General features: G+C 37.9%; 1 protein-coding gene across 2 annotated transcripts in view; it reads left to right on the top strand.

Moving 5' to 3' along the window:
* Window positions 1-10,846, top strand: part of CDC42 (cell division cycle 42) — a 47,580-nt gene extending 36,734 nt beyond the window's left edge. Inside the window, exons 4-6 of one of the 2 annotated variants that reach the window (XM_041766697.1) lie at window positions 4,042-4,151; window positions 4,272-4,469; window positions 9,282-10,846. In XM_041766697.1, the coding sequence (XP_041622631.1) occupies window positions 4,042-4,151; window positions 4,272-4,469; window positions 9,282-9,371 (398 nt within the window). In that variant the 3' untranslated portion in view covers window positions 9,372-10,846. Of the gene's footprint in view, window positions 1-4,041; window positions 4,152-4,271; window positions 4,470-7,810; window positions 7,996-9,281 lie in introns of those variants that run through there. The other variant, XM_041766698.1, reaches the window with a different exon arrangement.
* Window positions 10,847-12,155: the final 1,309 nt, after the last annotated feature.

Genomic DNA, 12,155 nt, shown 5'->3' with positions numbered 1-12,155 from the left:
AAAGAACTCCTTAACCAGATTTACCACTTTTTAATGATGTGGTTTTCTCTCGCTCTGTGTGCATGTTGTTTTTGTTTCTAAACCTTTTAGGAGTAAGTTGCACACATCCTGCCCTTTTGCTTTTAATGCTTCAGTGTATGTATTTTTTAAGAGCCAAGGATATTATCTAACGGTATACTTATTAAATGCAGGAAATTTAACATTATATATAGCATTTAAAGTTTTAATCTACAGTCAGTACATAATTCTCTCATAGCAAATATTTTTTCTGGTACATGTTCTGATTTAGTATCACATATTACATGTAGTGGTTACTCTCTTTAGTTTAGTATCCTTTAATAAGAAACCTCAGCCCCTCACAGCCATTGGCATTTTTTAAGGAAACAGGCCAGTTATTTTATATAATGTTTCTCAGTTTGAGTTTGTCCATTTCCTTACAAGCGGATTCAGAATATGCTTTTTTTTTAAATATTTTATTTTATTTATTTATGATAGTCACAGAGAGAGAGACAGAGAGGCAGAGACACAGGCAGAGGGAGAAGCAGGCTTGGGAGCCTGATGTGGGATTAGATCCCGGGTCTCCAGGATCGTGCAGGGAGCCCGATGTGGGATTTGATCCCGGGTTTCCAGGAACGTGCCCCGGGCCAAAGGCAGGCGCCAAACTGCTGTGCCACCCAGGGATCCCCAGAATATGCCTTTTTGGTTTGAATACTGGATTAGTAATGTTATGTCCATCTTAGGGTATCACTCTTTGGTAAAATAATTTTGATCGTTTGGTTATGGTATTCAGTTTTTCTACTGTATGTTTAGAATTTTTATTTTTAAAATTTTATTTATTTATTTTTAAAAAGATTTTATTTATTTACTCATGAGATATACAGAGAGGCAGAAACATAGGCAGAGGGATAAGCTAGGTTTGAATCTGTAGTGGTAAATTGCTGTGAAATATTTAATTTGCTTTCTTCTGGTGTTTATAGTGCCTGCTGGAATTCTCTAAAAATGTGGCTTTTAGCAATATATTCTTATTTTTTATACCATGAGATTCTTTCAGACTTTCATTTGGACCAGAGTCCTCAGTTCAAGCTGACCTTGTTCCTCTTGAATTTCAGTTTTAAACAGATTCTAAGCAAGTGAAAGGTCAGCAACCCATGAGATATATCCCTGATTTTTGGCAAATGTTGGAAGTTAAGCAGTGAGCTGGTGTGCTGTTAGAGTAGGTGTAATATAAGACCTGTCGTCAAAATCTGACTTACTTGTAGAGTGAAATTTTCTTGATCATGTTGTGTACCTTAAAGGATGCTAAGTGATGACGTTGCCTCTATTGAGTAATAGCTATTTGTGATATACATAGAGGATACATTTTAGCTGGATAAATTGTGCTTGGATAGTGAAGAATCTTGCTCATCTTAAGAAACCATTTTTTTTCTTTTTCCTTAACTTCATTCTTTTTCCTTAAATGTAGCACTTGAAGCAGAAGTAGAGGTAAGGTAGCGTACTTTCTGTTTATTGAACAATTTCATTTCTGATTTTATTTTTCCTTGGGAGAGGAAAAGAAAGGCATATATAGCTTTGAGGGCTAGTTTATCACAAATAAATGGACTGACCAATACTTCTGTTGACCTAGTATTCTAAAAGAATGGCTATGTTTGTTTTCTGTTTCCATCTGAGTAGAAAGTTCGTTGTATGTAACACGTTGGACACTCATTTAGATGCTCTTAGTGGTGCTCAGGAATATAGAGTTGGATCTGTTTTTAATGTGCACTTACACAGATTGCAGTGGCTGAATGACTAAAAATAAAGCCTTTTCTAGTCTAGGCCAGGCTTAATTTTTTTTGAAATATATTCATTTCAAAAAAGGCTGAAGAACTGATCCAAAATAAGAGACTAAAAAGACATGACAACTAAATGCTGTACATGATCCTGTACTGAAAGCAGAAAACACTGGACTTGGTTCAGCTGACAAAGCTGGAATTAGAGATGTTGGAATCAAATTCTACATCAAAGTTAAATTTCTGAAAGTTTTAATTGTTACACAAGAATGCCTCCATTCTCAGGAAATACATACTTACATTCTCAGGAAATACAAGACTAAATGGCTATGCTGTATAGAACTTACTCTCAAACAGTTCAGGGAAAAACAATTCATGTGCGTATTATATTGAAAGAGAATAATAGAGCAAACATGGCAAAATGCTAATTGGTAAATCTGGCTAAAGGGTATATGGAAGCTCCTGGTACAATTCTCTCAACTCTTCTGTAGGTTTGAAAATTATTTCCAGATAAAAACTTTTTAAAAATATCTATATACATTTCCATAATCATGAGAGGAGGAGAGGAGATGCCAGGACAGGATTTAACATTTCAATTTCAAAAATGAGCTATAGTAATCCTGTGTTTTAAAGGAATAGTTAAGGGCAGCCCTGGTGGCCCAGTGGTTTAGCGCCTGCTTTCAGCCGGGGGTGTGATCCTGGAGACCTGGGTCGAGTTCCACGTTGGGCTTCCTGCATGGAAGCTTGCTTCTCCCTCTGCCTGTCTCTCTCTCTCTCTCTCTCTCTCTGTCTCTCTCTCATGAATAAATAAATAAAATCTTTAAAAAAAATAAAGGAATAGTTAAGTACTTAATGCCACTGGACTGTACACTTAAAAATGGTTAATGATAAATTCTATATTATATATATTTTACCATAATAAAATATTTTTAAAGAGGCAAAAAGAGTTAAATAAAGAGAGTTAAATACTTGGTAGGCTAGTGAATTTTTTTTCCCCCAGCATTGAAAGAGAATACAAGAAGTTAGGGTCGCTATCAGAACATGACAATTAAAGATATTACTTGTTATTGCCACTTGAATAAGCAATACATTGTGAATGGTGTAAATAAATAAAGGTATCTATCTTTAGGACAATACAGAGATTAAAATAAAGGTTAAATGAAAAGGGAAAAAGGAGGTTATAAAAAAATAAAATCATCATCAGCTCCTCTAGTACTGATTGCATGCTTACTCTAACAGTATGCTAGGGTCACAGTCAAAGACTTTAAAGATAATGCACTTAGAAGTGTAACTTTCACTTCTTAAATTGTGTAATTACAGACATGAAAGAGATTTAAAAAGAAATGACTGGACTTAAAGAAAACAAAATCAGCCAAACTCCTTAATTCTCTCAATCTAAATAGCTGGAGCTCTGACACTGGCTGGAGCTCTGACACATTTGACAACATACAAAAGTTCCTATAAAACAAAAAAAATAAAAAAATAAGATGGTAGGGTGCCTGGGTGGCTCAGTCAGTTAAGCATCTGTCTTCAGCTCAGGTCATGATCTCAGAGTCCTTTTATTATTTCTTTTTTCTTTTCTTTTCTTTTCTTTTCTTTTCTTTTCTTTTCTTTTCTTTTCTTTTCTTTTCTTTTCTTTTCTTTTTTCTTTTCTCTTTTCTTTTCTTTTCTTTTCTTTTCTTTTCTTTTCTTTTCTTTTCTTTCTTTCTTTCTTTCCTTTCTTTCTTTCTTCTTTTCTTTTCTTTCTTTCTAGATTTTATTTATTCATGAGAGAGAGAGGCCTCAGAGACACAGGCAGAGAGAGAAGCAGGTTCCATGGAGGGAGCCTAATGTAGGACTCGATCCGGGACTCCAGGATCACGCCCTGGGTGTGAGGGCAGATGCTCAACCGCTGAGCCACCCAGGCATCCCCCTTTTATTATTTCTTAACCAGATCTGAGTAGGATTGATTTAACTATTTCTGTAGCAACAGCTTATTTTTATTACATTATTGTTGTGTTGCTGATGGACGCAAAGATTGAAAACTACACAAATTGGTAATAAACAACTAATGTATAATGATTCATTGCTATTTTCAGGGATTGAAATATTAAATAGAACTAGCTGAGTAAGAATGTTCATTGAGTATTATTATATTACAAAAGCCATACATTTTATTAGATCAGTTAATTGTGCTCTTAGCTGTATGCTTAGTCTGTTGACTGACTCATGGTTTTGATGCTGTGAGGACACCAAGATTCAGTTTCTGACTTCTCCAATTTTTTCCCCCCAGGGCAAGAGGATTATGACAGATTACGACCGCTGAGTTATCCACAAACAGATGTATTTCTAGTCTGTTTTTCAGTGGTCTCTCCATCCTCATTTGAAAATGTGAAGGAAAAGGTGAGTTGGTCAGATACCCTTGCCCTGAAAAAGGTGGTCATAGAACTTCTACTGAGTTGTGAAAAGCCTTAGAGTCTTGTGAATTAATGCAGGTGTATTTTTAAAACACTTTTTCTCTAGTGGGTGCCTGAGATAACTCACCACTGTCCAAAGACTCCTTTCTTGCTTGTTGGGACCCAAATTGATCTCCGAGATGACCCCTCTACTATCGAGAAACTTGCCAAGAACAAACAGAAGCCTATCACTCCAGAGACTGCTGAAAAGCTGGCCCGTGACCTGAAGGCGGTCAAGTATGTGGAGTGTTCTGCACTCACACAGGTGAGGACTGTGTAACCCCATGTTTATTTACAGTTGGGTAGTTTCTTAAGAGTATTAGGATTCGGGGGTTATTTTTAACAGTGGTCTGCAGTGCTCAAGAAAGCTGCCTAGGAAGACTTAGGAGCAGCTTCACGGTATATATTCTTTTCCTAAAAGTTTTTTGTTTATGGAGAAAATTATTAGTCTGAATAAAACTCTTAGTTGGTGAGCTCTCGTAATGTACTGACTCATTTGTCATGGTCAGGGATTGTGTTAAAAAAAATTTATGGGAAAGTTCTAGATTAGCACTAATTTACAAGAGAGTATGTGGATGATCCCCCCCCCCCCCCCCCCCCCCCCCCCCGACAACTTAAATTTTTAGCTAAATGTATCTGATCTTGTCAATTTTGACTGCTAATGCTACAGTTTCTGGGGTAATTCAGCTGACATAGGGAATTAGTTGTAATTGAGACTTTGATGTCAGAGAAAGCTGCTTTGGCTATTTCTTAAGCATGCTTTATAAAAGGATGTCAGTTCCTGTGTGCTTAGAGACATTCCTTCATCATATGATCCTTTCTATCCTTGTGTCCCTTTCTGAATAATTTAATTGGAGCTCTTCTAGTTTAATGGGAAACATCAGATTCTAAGGATAGGGGCAGTGTTAGAATATTTAGAGGGACCTGTAACTGACCTGTGGTTTCATCTTTTCCACCCTCATGGTTTTACTGACCAATTTTCCCCTTGGAGTACTGTTTTGGGGACAAAGGAAAAAATGGAAATAGCACAGAACTATTTTATTCTATTGGTACTGGTGCTTTTGAGGTTTGAACATTGAGCAAATATGTCTAATTAAAATAGGGCAGGGCTGAAGAGGTTTCTTAAAATTACCTTAAATCCACTTTGATTTATCGTGCTTACTTTTTTTTAGGTAATAGGCTCTTTTTATTAAGTTTTTAAAAAAACATGTATACTGATTGATTATATGTATACTAAGGCAAATAGCATATATAATTACCTATTATGCATGTACTAGGTGTTTAGTATGTATGGCCTAGACATAATTTAATAATCTCCAATTCAGTGCTAGGTTGGATATTTGAAGATAAAATTTTTATGCTTAGCTGGATATTCCACAGGATTACTTCCAGGTCTAAAGTCATTCTCCCAAACCCGACTTTCCTTGGCAGTTCAGTTCTATTGTAAAAGAGTTTTTAAAGTTCAGAAGATTTATATCCATAGCACTGAGATTTAGAAAAAAAAAAAAAAAAGCCCAATGTTTCTGTTTTGATACAGAAAACTGTGAGAGGGGTGTTTGTGTGTGTGCATGTGTGTGTTGGGGAAGGATGTATGTGAAACATGTGTCAGATTATAACTATGCATCCGTTGCATACCCTTGTTCTCTAAGTATGGGCTGCTTTTGGGGGAAATGGAGGCAAATAGACCATGTGAACCCAGTTCTAGGTCACTGGTGAAGTTTATTTAAAGAACTGGATGCTTCCATTGAAGATTTTCTTACAGTATGAACAGGTTTATACAGTAAGTCACTTTGCAGACAGTAGGAAATTGAAAAGATTTAGCAAATATATATATATATATATATTTTTTTTTAAAGATTTTATTTATTTATTTATTCATGAGAATACACAGAGAAGAGAGAGAGAGGCAGAGACACAGGCAGAGGGAGAAGCAGGCTCCATGCAGGGAGCCCGACATGGGACTTGATTCCAGGTCTCCAGGATCACACCCTGAGCTGTAGGCAGTGCTAAACCGCTGAGCCACTGGGGCTGCCCCTATATATATTTTTTTAAAACCAGATTTTGGCATTTGGAGAAGTCAGAAGATAGAAAAATGGGGTGTTTGGTTGTATTTATTTGGGAGATAGAATTTTTAGGACTTCAGATTATCTTGTTGGTTCCTCTAAAACTGAATTCTTCCTATGATCAGATAGTGTGGGTAAAGCAAAGATTAGTTTTCTTTTGTAGAGCAGTAGTTATCTTTGTCAATAAGCAAGAAAGGACTTGCTTTTTATGAAGGGATGCCCTAGTTTCACATGGTTGTCCTTTTTTTTTCTTCCACCTTATAAAAGGAATTTCCCTTTCCACCCTCCTCTTTTCCTTTTATATTTGATTACCAGAGTTTGCTCTGAGATGTGTAGAAAGAATTCCATAGGAACTTTTGTTTAGCCTTTTTACTTTGTAAAAGACATAGAAGAAAACTTTTTAACCTCTTTGCTTCTGTATAAGTACTTAATGTTATTTCTCATTTGTTTTGTACCTCATGGGATATATAGGTGCCAGTCCTCTGGGATGCCTAGGGTGGGTGTGGGAATACCTGGGATTGTCTGGGGCTGGTACTTGTTACTGGAGTGGTATTCTGGGACTTTTGGGAAATTTTTACCAAACTGATTAAATTGACTTAAAGAACACACGAAACCTCTTTGGGTGGTAAACCTGTGGCTTCAGATTTAGGTGAGTTTAAATGAGTCTATAGACCTGGGCCCAAGGTACCAGTGCTACTGAGTCACACTGTCACGTTGGAGTTCTGCCTGAGGTGTAAGTGTGTTTCTGCATCTTAATCCCTGTAGATTCGAGAATATTCTTTGTTTTCACTCCATGCTTTATGCTCTGATATCCATGCGGACATCTTAAAGCATTGGACTGCTTGCTAAAACTCATTCTAGGACCCCATTCTTTGTTTTCTTATGACTTGGGTGGTGGTTACTTGCTCCAATAACATTACTGAATAACTGAAGTGTATGCTGTTTCTAGAGTCTGTTCCTTAAACTTCTCTTAGGTGGTACTGTTGAACAATTAACACTCTTTGTAAATATCTGAACCATTTTGTTCTGGGAAACGGATTTACTCTAAATCTTGATTAATCCCATCCAGTTATGTCATTGAATCTAGAAACATGTGGCATGCCTGTTAGTCTGCTATTTGTGTCCTTCAGTTATTCAGGGGCTGAATTCACAGAAGCCTGAAATTGTAATTGAATTAGTTCCAGAATGTGTGTGCCATTCTTCTCACTGGAAATACTGGGGAGTTCTACAAGGCTTACTCGATTTATCTTTCGCTTACATATCTATTTTTTCCTCCTGGCATTTTCATTAAAATGTTGTTTTTATAGCACTTGCATAAAAATTGCTTTCTTGCTCAGTTAACCTTTTTTTATGTAAGAAGTTTCTGTTCAATTATCTACTGTCCTGATAATGGGCTTAAGATCTCGCTTTCTGGCAGTTATTTTTCTGAAGGCACATTGCTTCTGTGAATTCAGCCCATTTAATCCGGACTGCTATTGTATCTGCTAGTCTTTCTAATCCTCTAACCTGGCTGCTATTCTCTCTCCTCCCCTCTGTCTTGTAGAGAGGTCTGAAGAATGTGTTTGATGAGGCTATCCTAGCTGCCCTCGAGCCTCCGGAAACTCAACCCAAAAGGAAGTGCTGTATATTCTAAACTGTTTTCTCCTTCCCCTCTTTGCTGCTGCTTCCTGTCCCACTACTGTAGAAAGAGCATTTAAAAACAAAGGAATAAAACCATCCTGTTTGAAAGCCTCTGCGTCTTTTTACTCACCACCTAAGAGCAACCTCTGTATTAGTTTTTGATCAAGAATGCAATATCTTATAGAATATTTTTTGTGATCAGTAGTCAAGTTGGACTTGTTTAACTTTCTGCTTCTTGAGTTGCCTGATGCTTAGAGCTTTTTGGTTTGGATTACTATTTTAAAAGGGAACTTGGTGTGGCATTAAGAATGTTCTCTTGGAAAAAATAAGAGTTCTAACACTTCTTAGCTCTAGATGGAGAAGGTAACACAAACATCATTTTACTCTTATGATCAATTGTAATTGTAATTGCATGACAAACTTTATGGAAAAAGGGTGACCTGCTAGTAGAGTGTAATGGGGAAGGGAGGATTCTTCTCTGGTTTTCCTTTGTGCAGTGAAACTTTGTGTTGCTATTGCTTTGGCTGTCTGTGCTGTAGTGGAGTATTTGTCAGTCTGGGGTGGGAAAGGTATCAATGTATCTGCTACTGCTTTATGAAATCATTTGTTACACTATCTTTTAAGAATAGCATCCATTTTAACAGTTGACTTAAGGTTTGTTAATGTTGAGATGTAAAGCTGCCACCTTTATATTTTCCTGCTTCTGATTTTATTGTTCTGAGGGAAACATAAAATTGTGGTTACCTTCAAATTTTGAAATTAAAAATATACAATTGTTTGTATAAATGCCTGATGAAGCTTTATTCTTGTTGCACTGACTGGTTCTAGTTTTACATATGTATCAGGTGCCCACATTTTGCTTCCTTGAGCCCCCTGGCTCTGTCTGATTGGTGGGATGCAGGGAGTTCAGAGTGAAGGTCTTTGATGCAGCTGCGGTAGCCACTCTCTCCATCCTTGCCTGCGCCTTCCATGTAACAAGGATGCTGCTGCCCACTGCCGGCCCTCTTGGTCCTGTTCCATACTCCGCTGTTTCATTGGAATGCAGAGCTGCTTCACTTGTTTTTATGTAAAATGTTTCAGCAGCATATTATACAACTCATATTGAATGAGCAAATGACACATGTGGCTTGTTTGCTTCTTGTGACATACATTGGTCTGCAAAAAAGCTTTCTCAAAGGACCACTGTCTCATTCATGAATATCCACTCCTCTGCTCCTGAATTGCTGGATCCTTCCAGTGTCCTGCCTGGACAAAACTTAATGAAATGGGATGATTGTGTTGAGATTCAGAGTTGTTTTTAACGTTTTGTTCTTTGCCGACTCTTGGGGGTTTGAATGTTTTAATTTGATACTGAAAATCAGACTGCCCATTTTTTTCTCTCTACCCCTTTTCAGAAAGGCCTAAAGAATGTATTTGACGAAGCAATATTGGCTGCCCTGGAGCCTCCAGAACCGAAGAAGAGCCGCAGGTGTGTGCTGCTATGAACATCTCTCCAGAGCCCTTTCTGCACAACTGGTGTCAGCATCGTACTAAAAGCAATGTTAAATCAAACTAAAGATTAAAGATTAAAATTCGTTTTTGCAATAATGACAAATGCCCTGCACCTACCCACATGCACTCGTGTGAGACAAGGCCCATATAGGTATGGCCCCCTTCCCCCTCTCAGTACTAGTTAATTTGAGTAATTGTGTATTGTCAGAAAAGTGATTAGTACTAGTTTTTGTTCTGTCGTTTCAAAAAAATATTTTTTTTTGTTTAAAAGCAAGGCATGCTTGTGATGACTCTGTAACAGACTAATTTGGGTTGTTGAAGCTGCTCCCGGGCTCCATCCACTCTGGAGAATGATCTGGGACATTTAGGTTTTTTTTGTTTTTGTTTTTTTTTTGTTTTTTGTTTTTTTGTTTTGTTTTTTTTTTGTTTTGTTTTTTTTTTGCGGGGGTGGGGTGGGGTGGTGGTGCGGGGAGTGTGTGTGGGGTTTGTTTTTATTTAGTCATGTTTTTTAAATTCATTAACCATTGGACAGCCCTTAAGGGGAGGAGGACGGATTGATTCCACATTCCACTTCCTAGATCTAGTTTAGAAAACTTGTTCCCCACCTGGTGCTCTTAGGAAGGAGTATAGTAAATGCCTCATTTAATAACATACTCCTTTTTGAAAGTTGCCTTTTCTCTCCACCCTTGAGTAGGTCCAGTATTTGATGAAACTCATGAAAGTGGGTGGAACCTGTCTTGCCCCTCCTCTTTTCTAGGATGCACTATATATGTGACTGTGACTTTCAAGGAAATTTGTTTGCCATTTACTGAATTTTTTTTGAAGTTAATTTCTAACTTCTTTCAGTGATAAATGAAGAAAAGTATTGCACCTTTTGAAATACACCAAATGGATTGAGTACATAATTAAAAAACATTTTTTTCCCTGTCAGTCATTGTCTTATATGCTTAGCATAGATGTCCAGCTTAATAGTGTATGATAACAGTGTTCCTAGAACACAACTGAAGACCTGGTGAATCGAAGAAATGTGAGAGGTGGCGCTAGGAGACAGATGTCTATGGAATGATGCACATCCTCTTTTAAGTTGGGAGGATGGAGACCTGCTTCATGAAGAAGCTGGGGGTGGGGGTGGGGGTGGGGAGAACATTTAACAACATGGGGACCAGTCAGGGGAATCCCCTTATTTCTGTTTTGCATATGAGGAACCCTAGAGTAGCTAGTTAAGGCTCTCTAGTTTAATAAAAAAATCATGGAGTCTTATGAAGACTCTTCATAAGTGTTAATAGGGATATTATCCACTTATTTTGGTTGCAGTTTCCAATTTTTAAAAATATTTAGGTAATCTTCTCCCCCTTCCCCAAATCCTAATTCTTGTAGATTCATTAGTGTTGAACCAATGCTTTCTCATGTCTCAATTCTTTGTATATGCATTCTTTTCAGATGTATTAAACAAACAAAAAACCCTTCACAAGCCAGCCTGGGGGTTGTTCTTTTCCCTCCGCCTGTTTTTAGATACTTAGGAGTGGGAACTTGACTCTTAGTAACATCAATTTCTAACAAATTTTGGGATAAGATCTTAAACTTTTTTTTTTTTTTTTTTAAATGTACTGATTTCCTTTCTGGCCTCAGTTTGAGGTGATGGTTTTCCCTCTGTATGTTCAGGTTTGTGTCTTCTCCCCTAAGTTTGGCGGGAATACCAGCACACCTCTCTCATCCATTGGTTAGTTGGAGAGCAGCCTGTTTTCTGTATCAGTGCTTTTCAGATTTTGTTACTAACTGGAGTATAGCTTGAGCAATGGGTATTTAAAAGTTTTCCATGTAGGGATCCCTGGGTGGCGCAGTGGTTTGGCGCCTGCCCTTGGCCCAGGGCGCGATCCTGGAGACCCGGGATCGAGTCCCACGTCGGGCTCCCGGTGCATGGAGCCTGCTTCTCCCTCTGCCTGTGTGTCTGCCTCTCTCTCTCTCTGTGACTATCATAAATAAATAAATAAATAAATAAAAATAAATAAAAGTTTTCCATGTATTTCTGTAACACATCCAAGTTGGAGAACCATTAGTCCTAGGTTACCCAGATGTTTCCATCAGATTCCAGATTCTGTGTTGTGAATCTGAATATGGGATACATTTTCTTTAGGTGACAGGAATGATTCATCTACCTTCAGGGCATTATACTGATCTGTAGGAGAGTCTTAGAAACTAAGAGCTTTGGTGTAACATAACCTCATTTTGGTGGTTTTCTTTTTTTCTAAAGATTTTATTTATTTATGAGAGAGAGAAGGCAAAGACACAGGCAGAGGGAGAAGCAGGCTCCATGCAGGGAGCCCAACATGGGACTTGGTCCCAGGTCTCCAGGATCAGGCCCTGGGCTGAAGGTGGTGCTAAACCACTGAACCACCCAGGCTGCCATCACTTTGGTGGTTTTCTAGGTGGAATCATATTTGGCTTGATTCCATGGTATGCTGGAGCTAACTAGATAGCTTGGTTGGGAAGGGTTGAGAAAGAGGCAGATTTAAGTTTTACTGATTTAACCAATGTTTCTTACTTATTCCTTGTTGACCGTGCTAGGGAGAGGTATAGGGTTGTGCTCTGAGATCCTAGAGAGCAGGGACCATATATCCCTGGTTCTTAGTACAGTGGCACATAGGTCCATCCTGATTATTGTTCTATCCCTGGCCTAGATTATTAGTGTTTGACACATGAGAGATGGCTCTAAAAATAGTCATTAGATGGTACATGATTTCAAGAATGAATGAAATAAAGCAGGTCACATGATTGTG

The sequence above is a fragment of the Vulpes lagopus genome, chromosome 8 (genome assembly GCF_018345385.1).
Source record: "Vulpes lagopus strain Blue_001 chromosome 8, ASM1834538v1, whole genome shotgun sequence".
Lineage (NCBI taxonomy): Eukaryota > Metazoa > Chordata > Mammalia > Carnivora > Canidae > Vulpes > Vulpes lagopus.
This window is presented reverse-complemented; position numbering and strand designations above follow the sequence as displayed.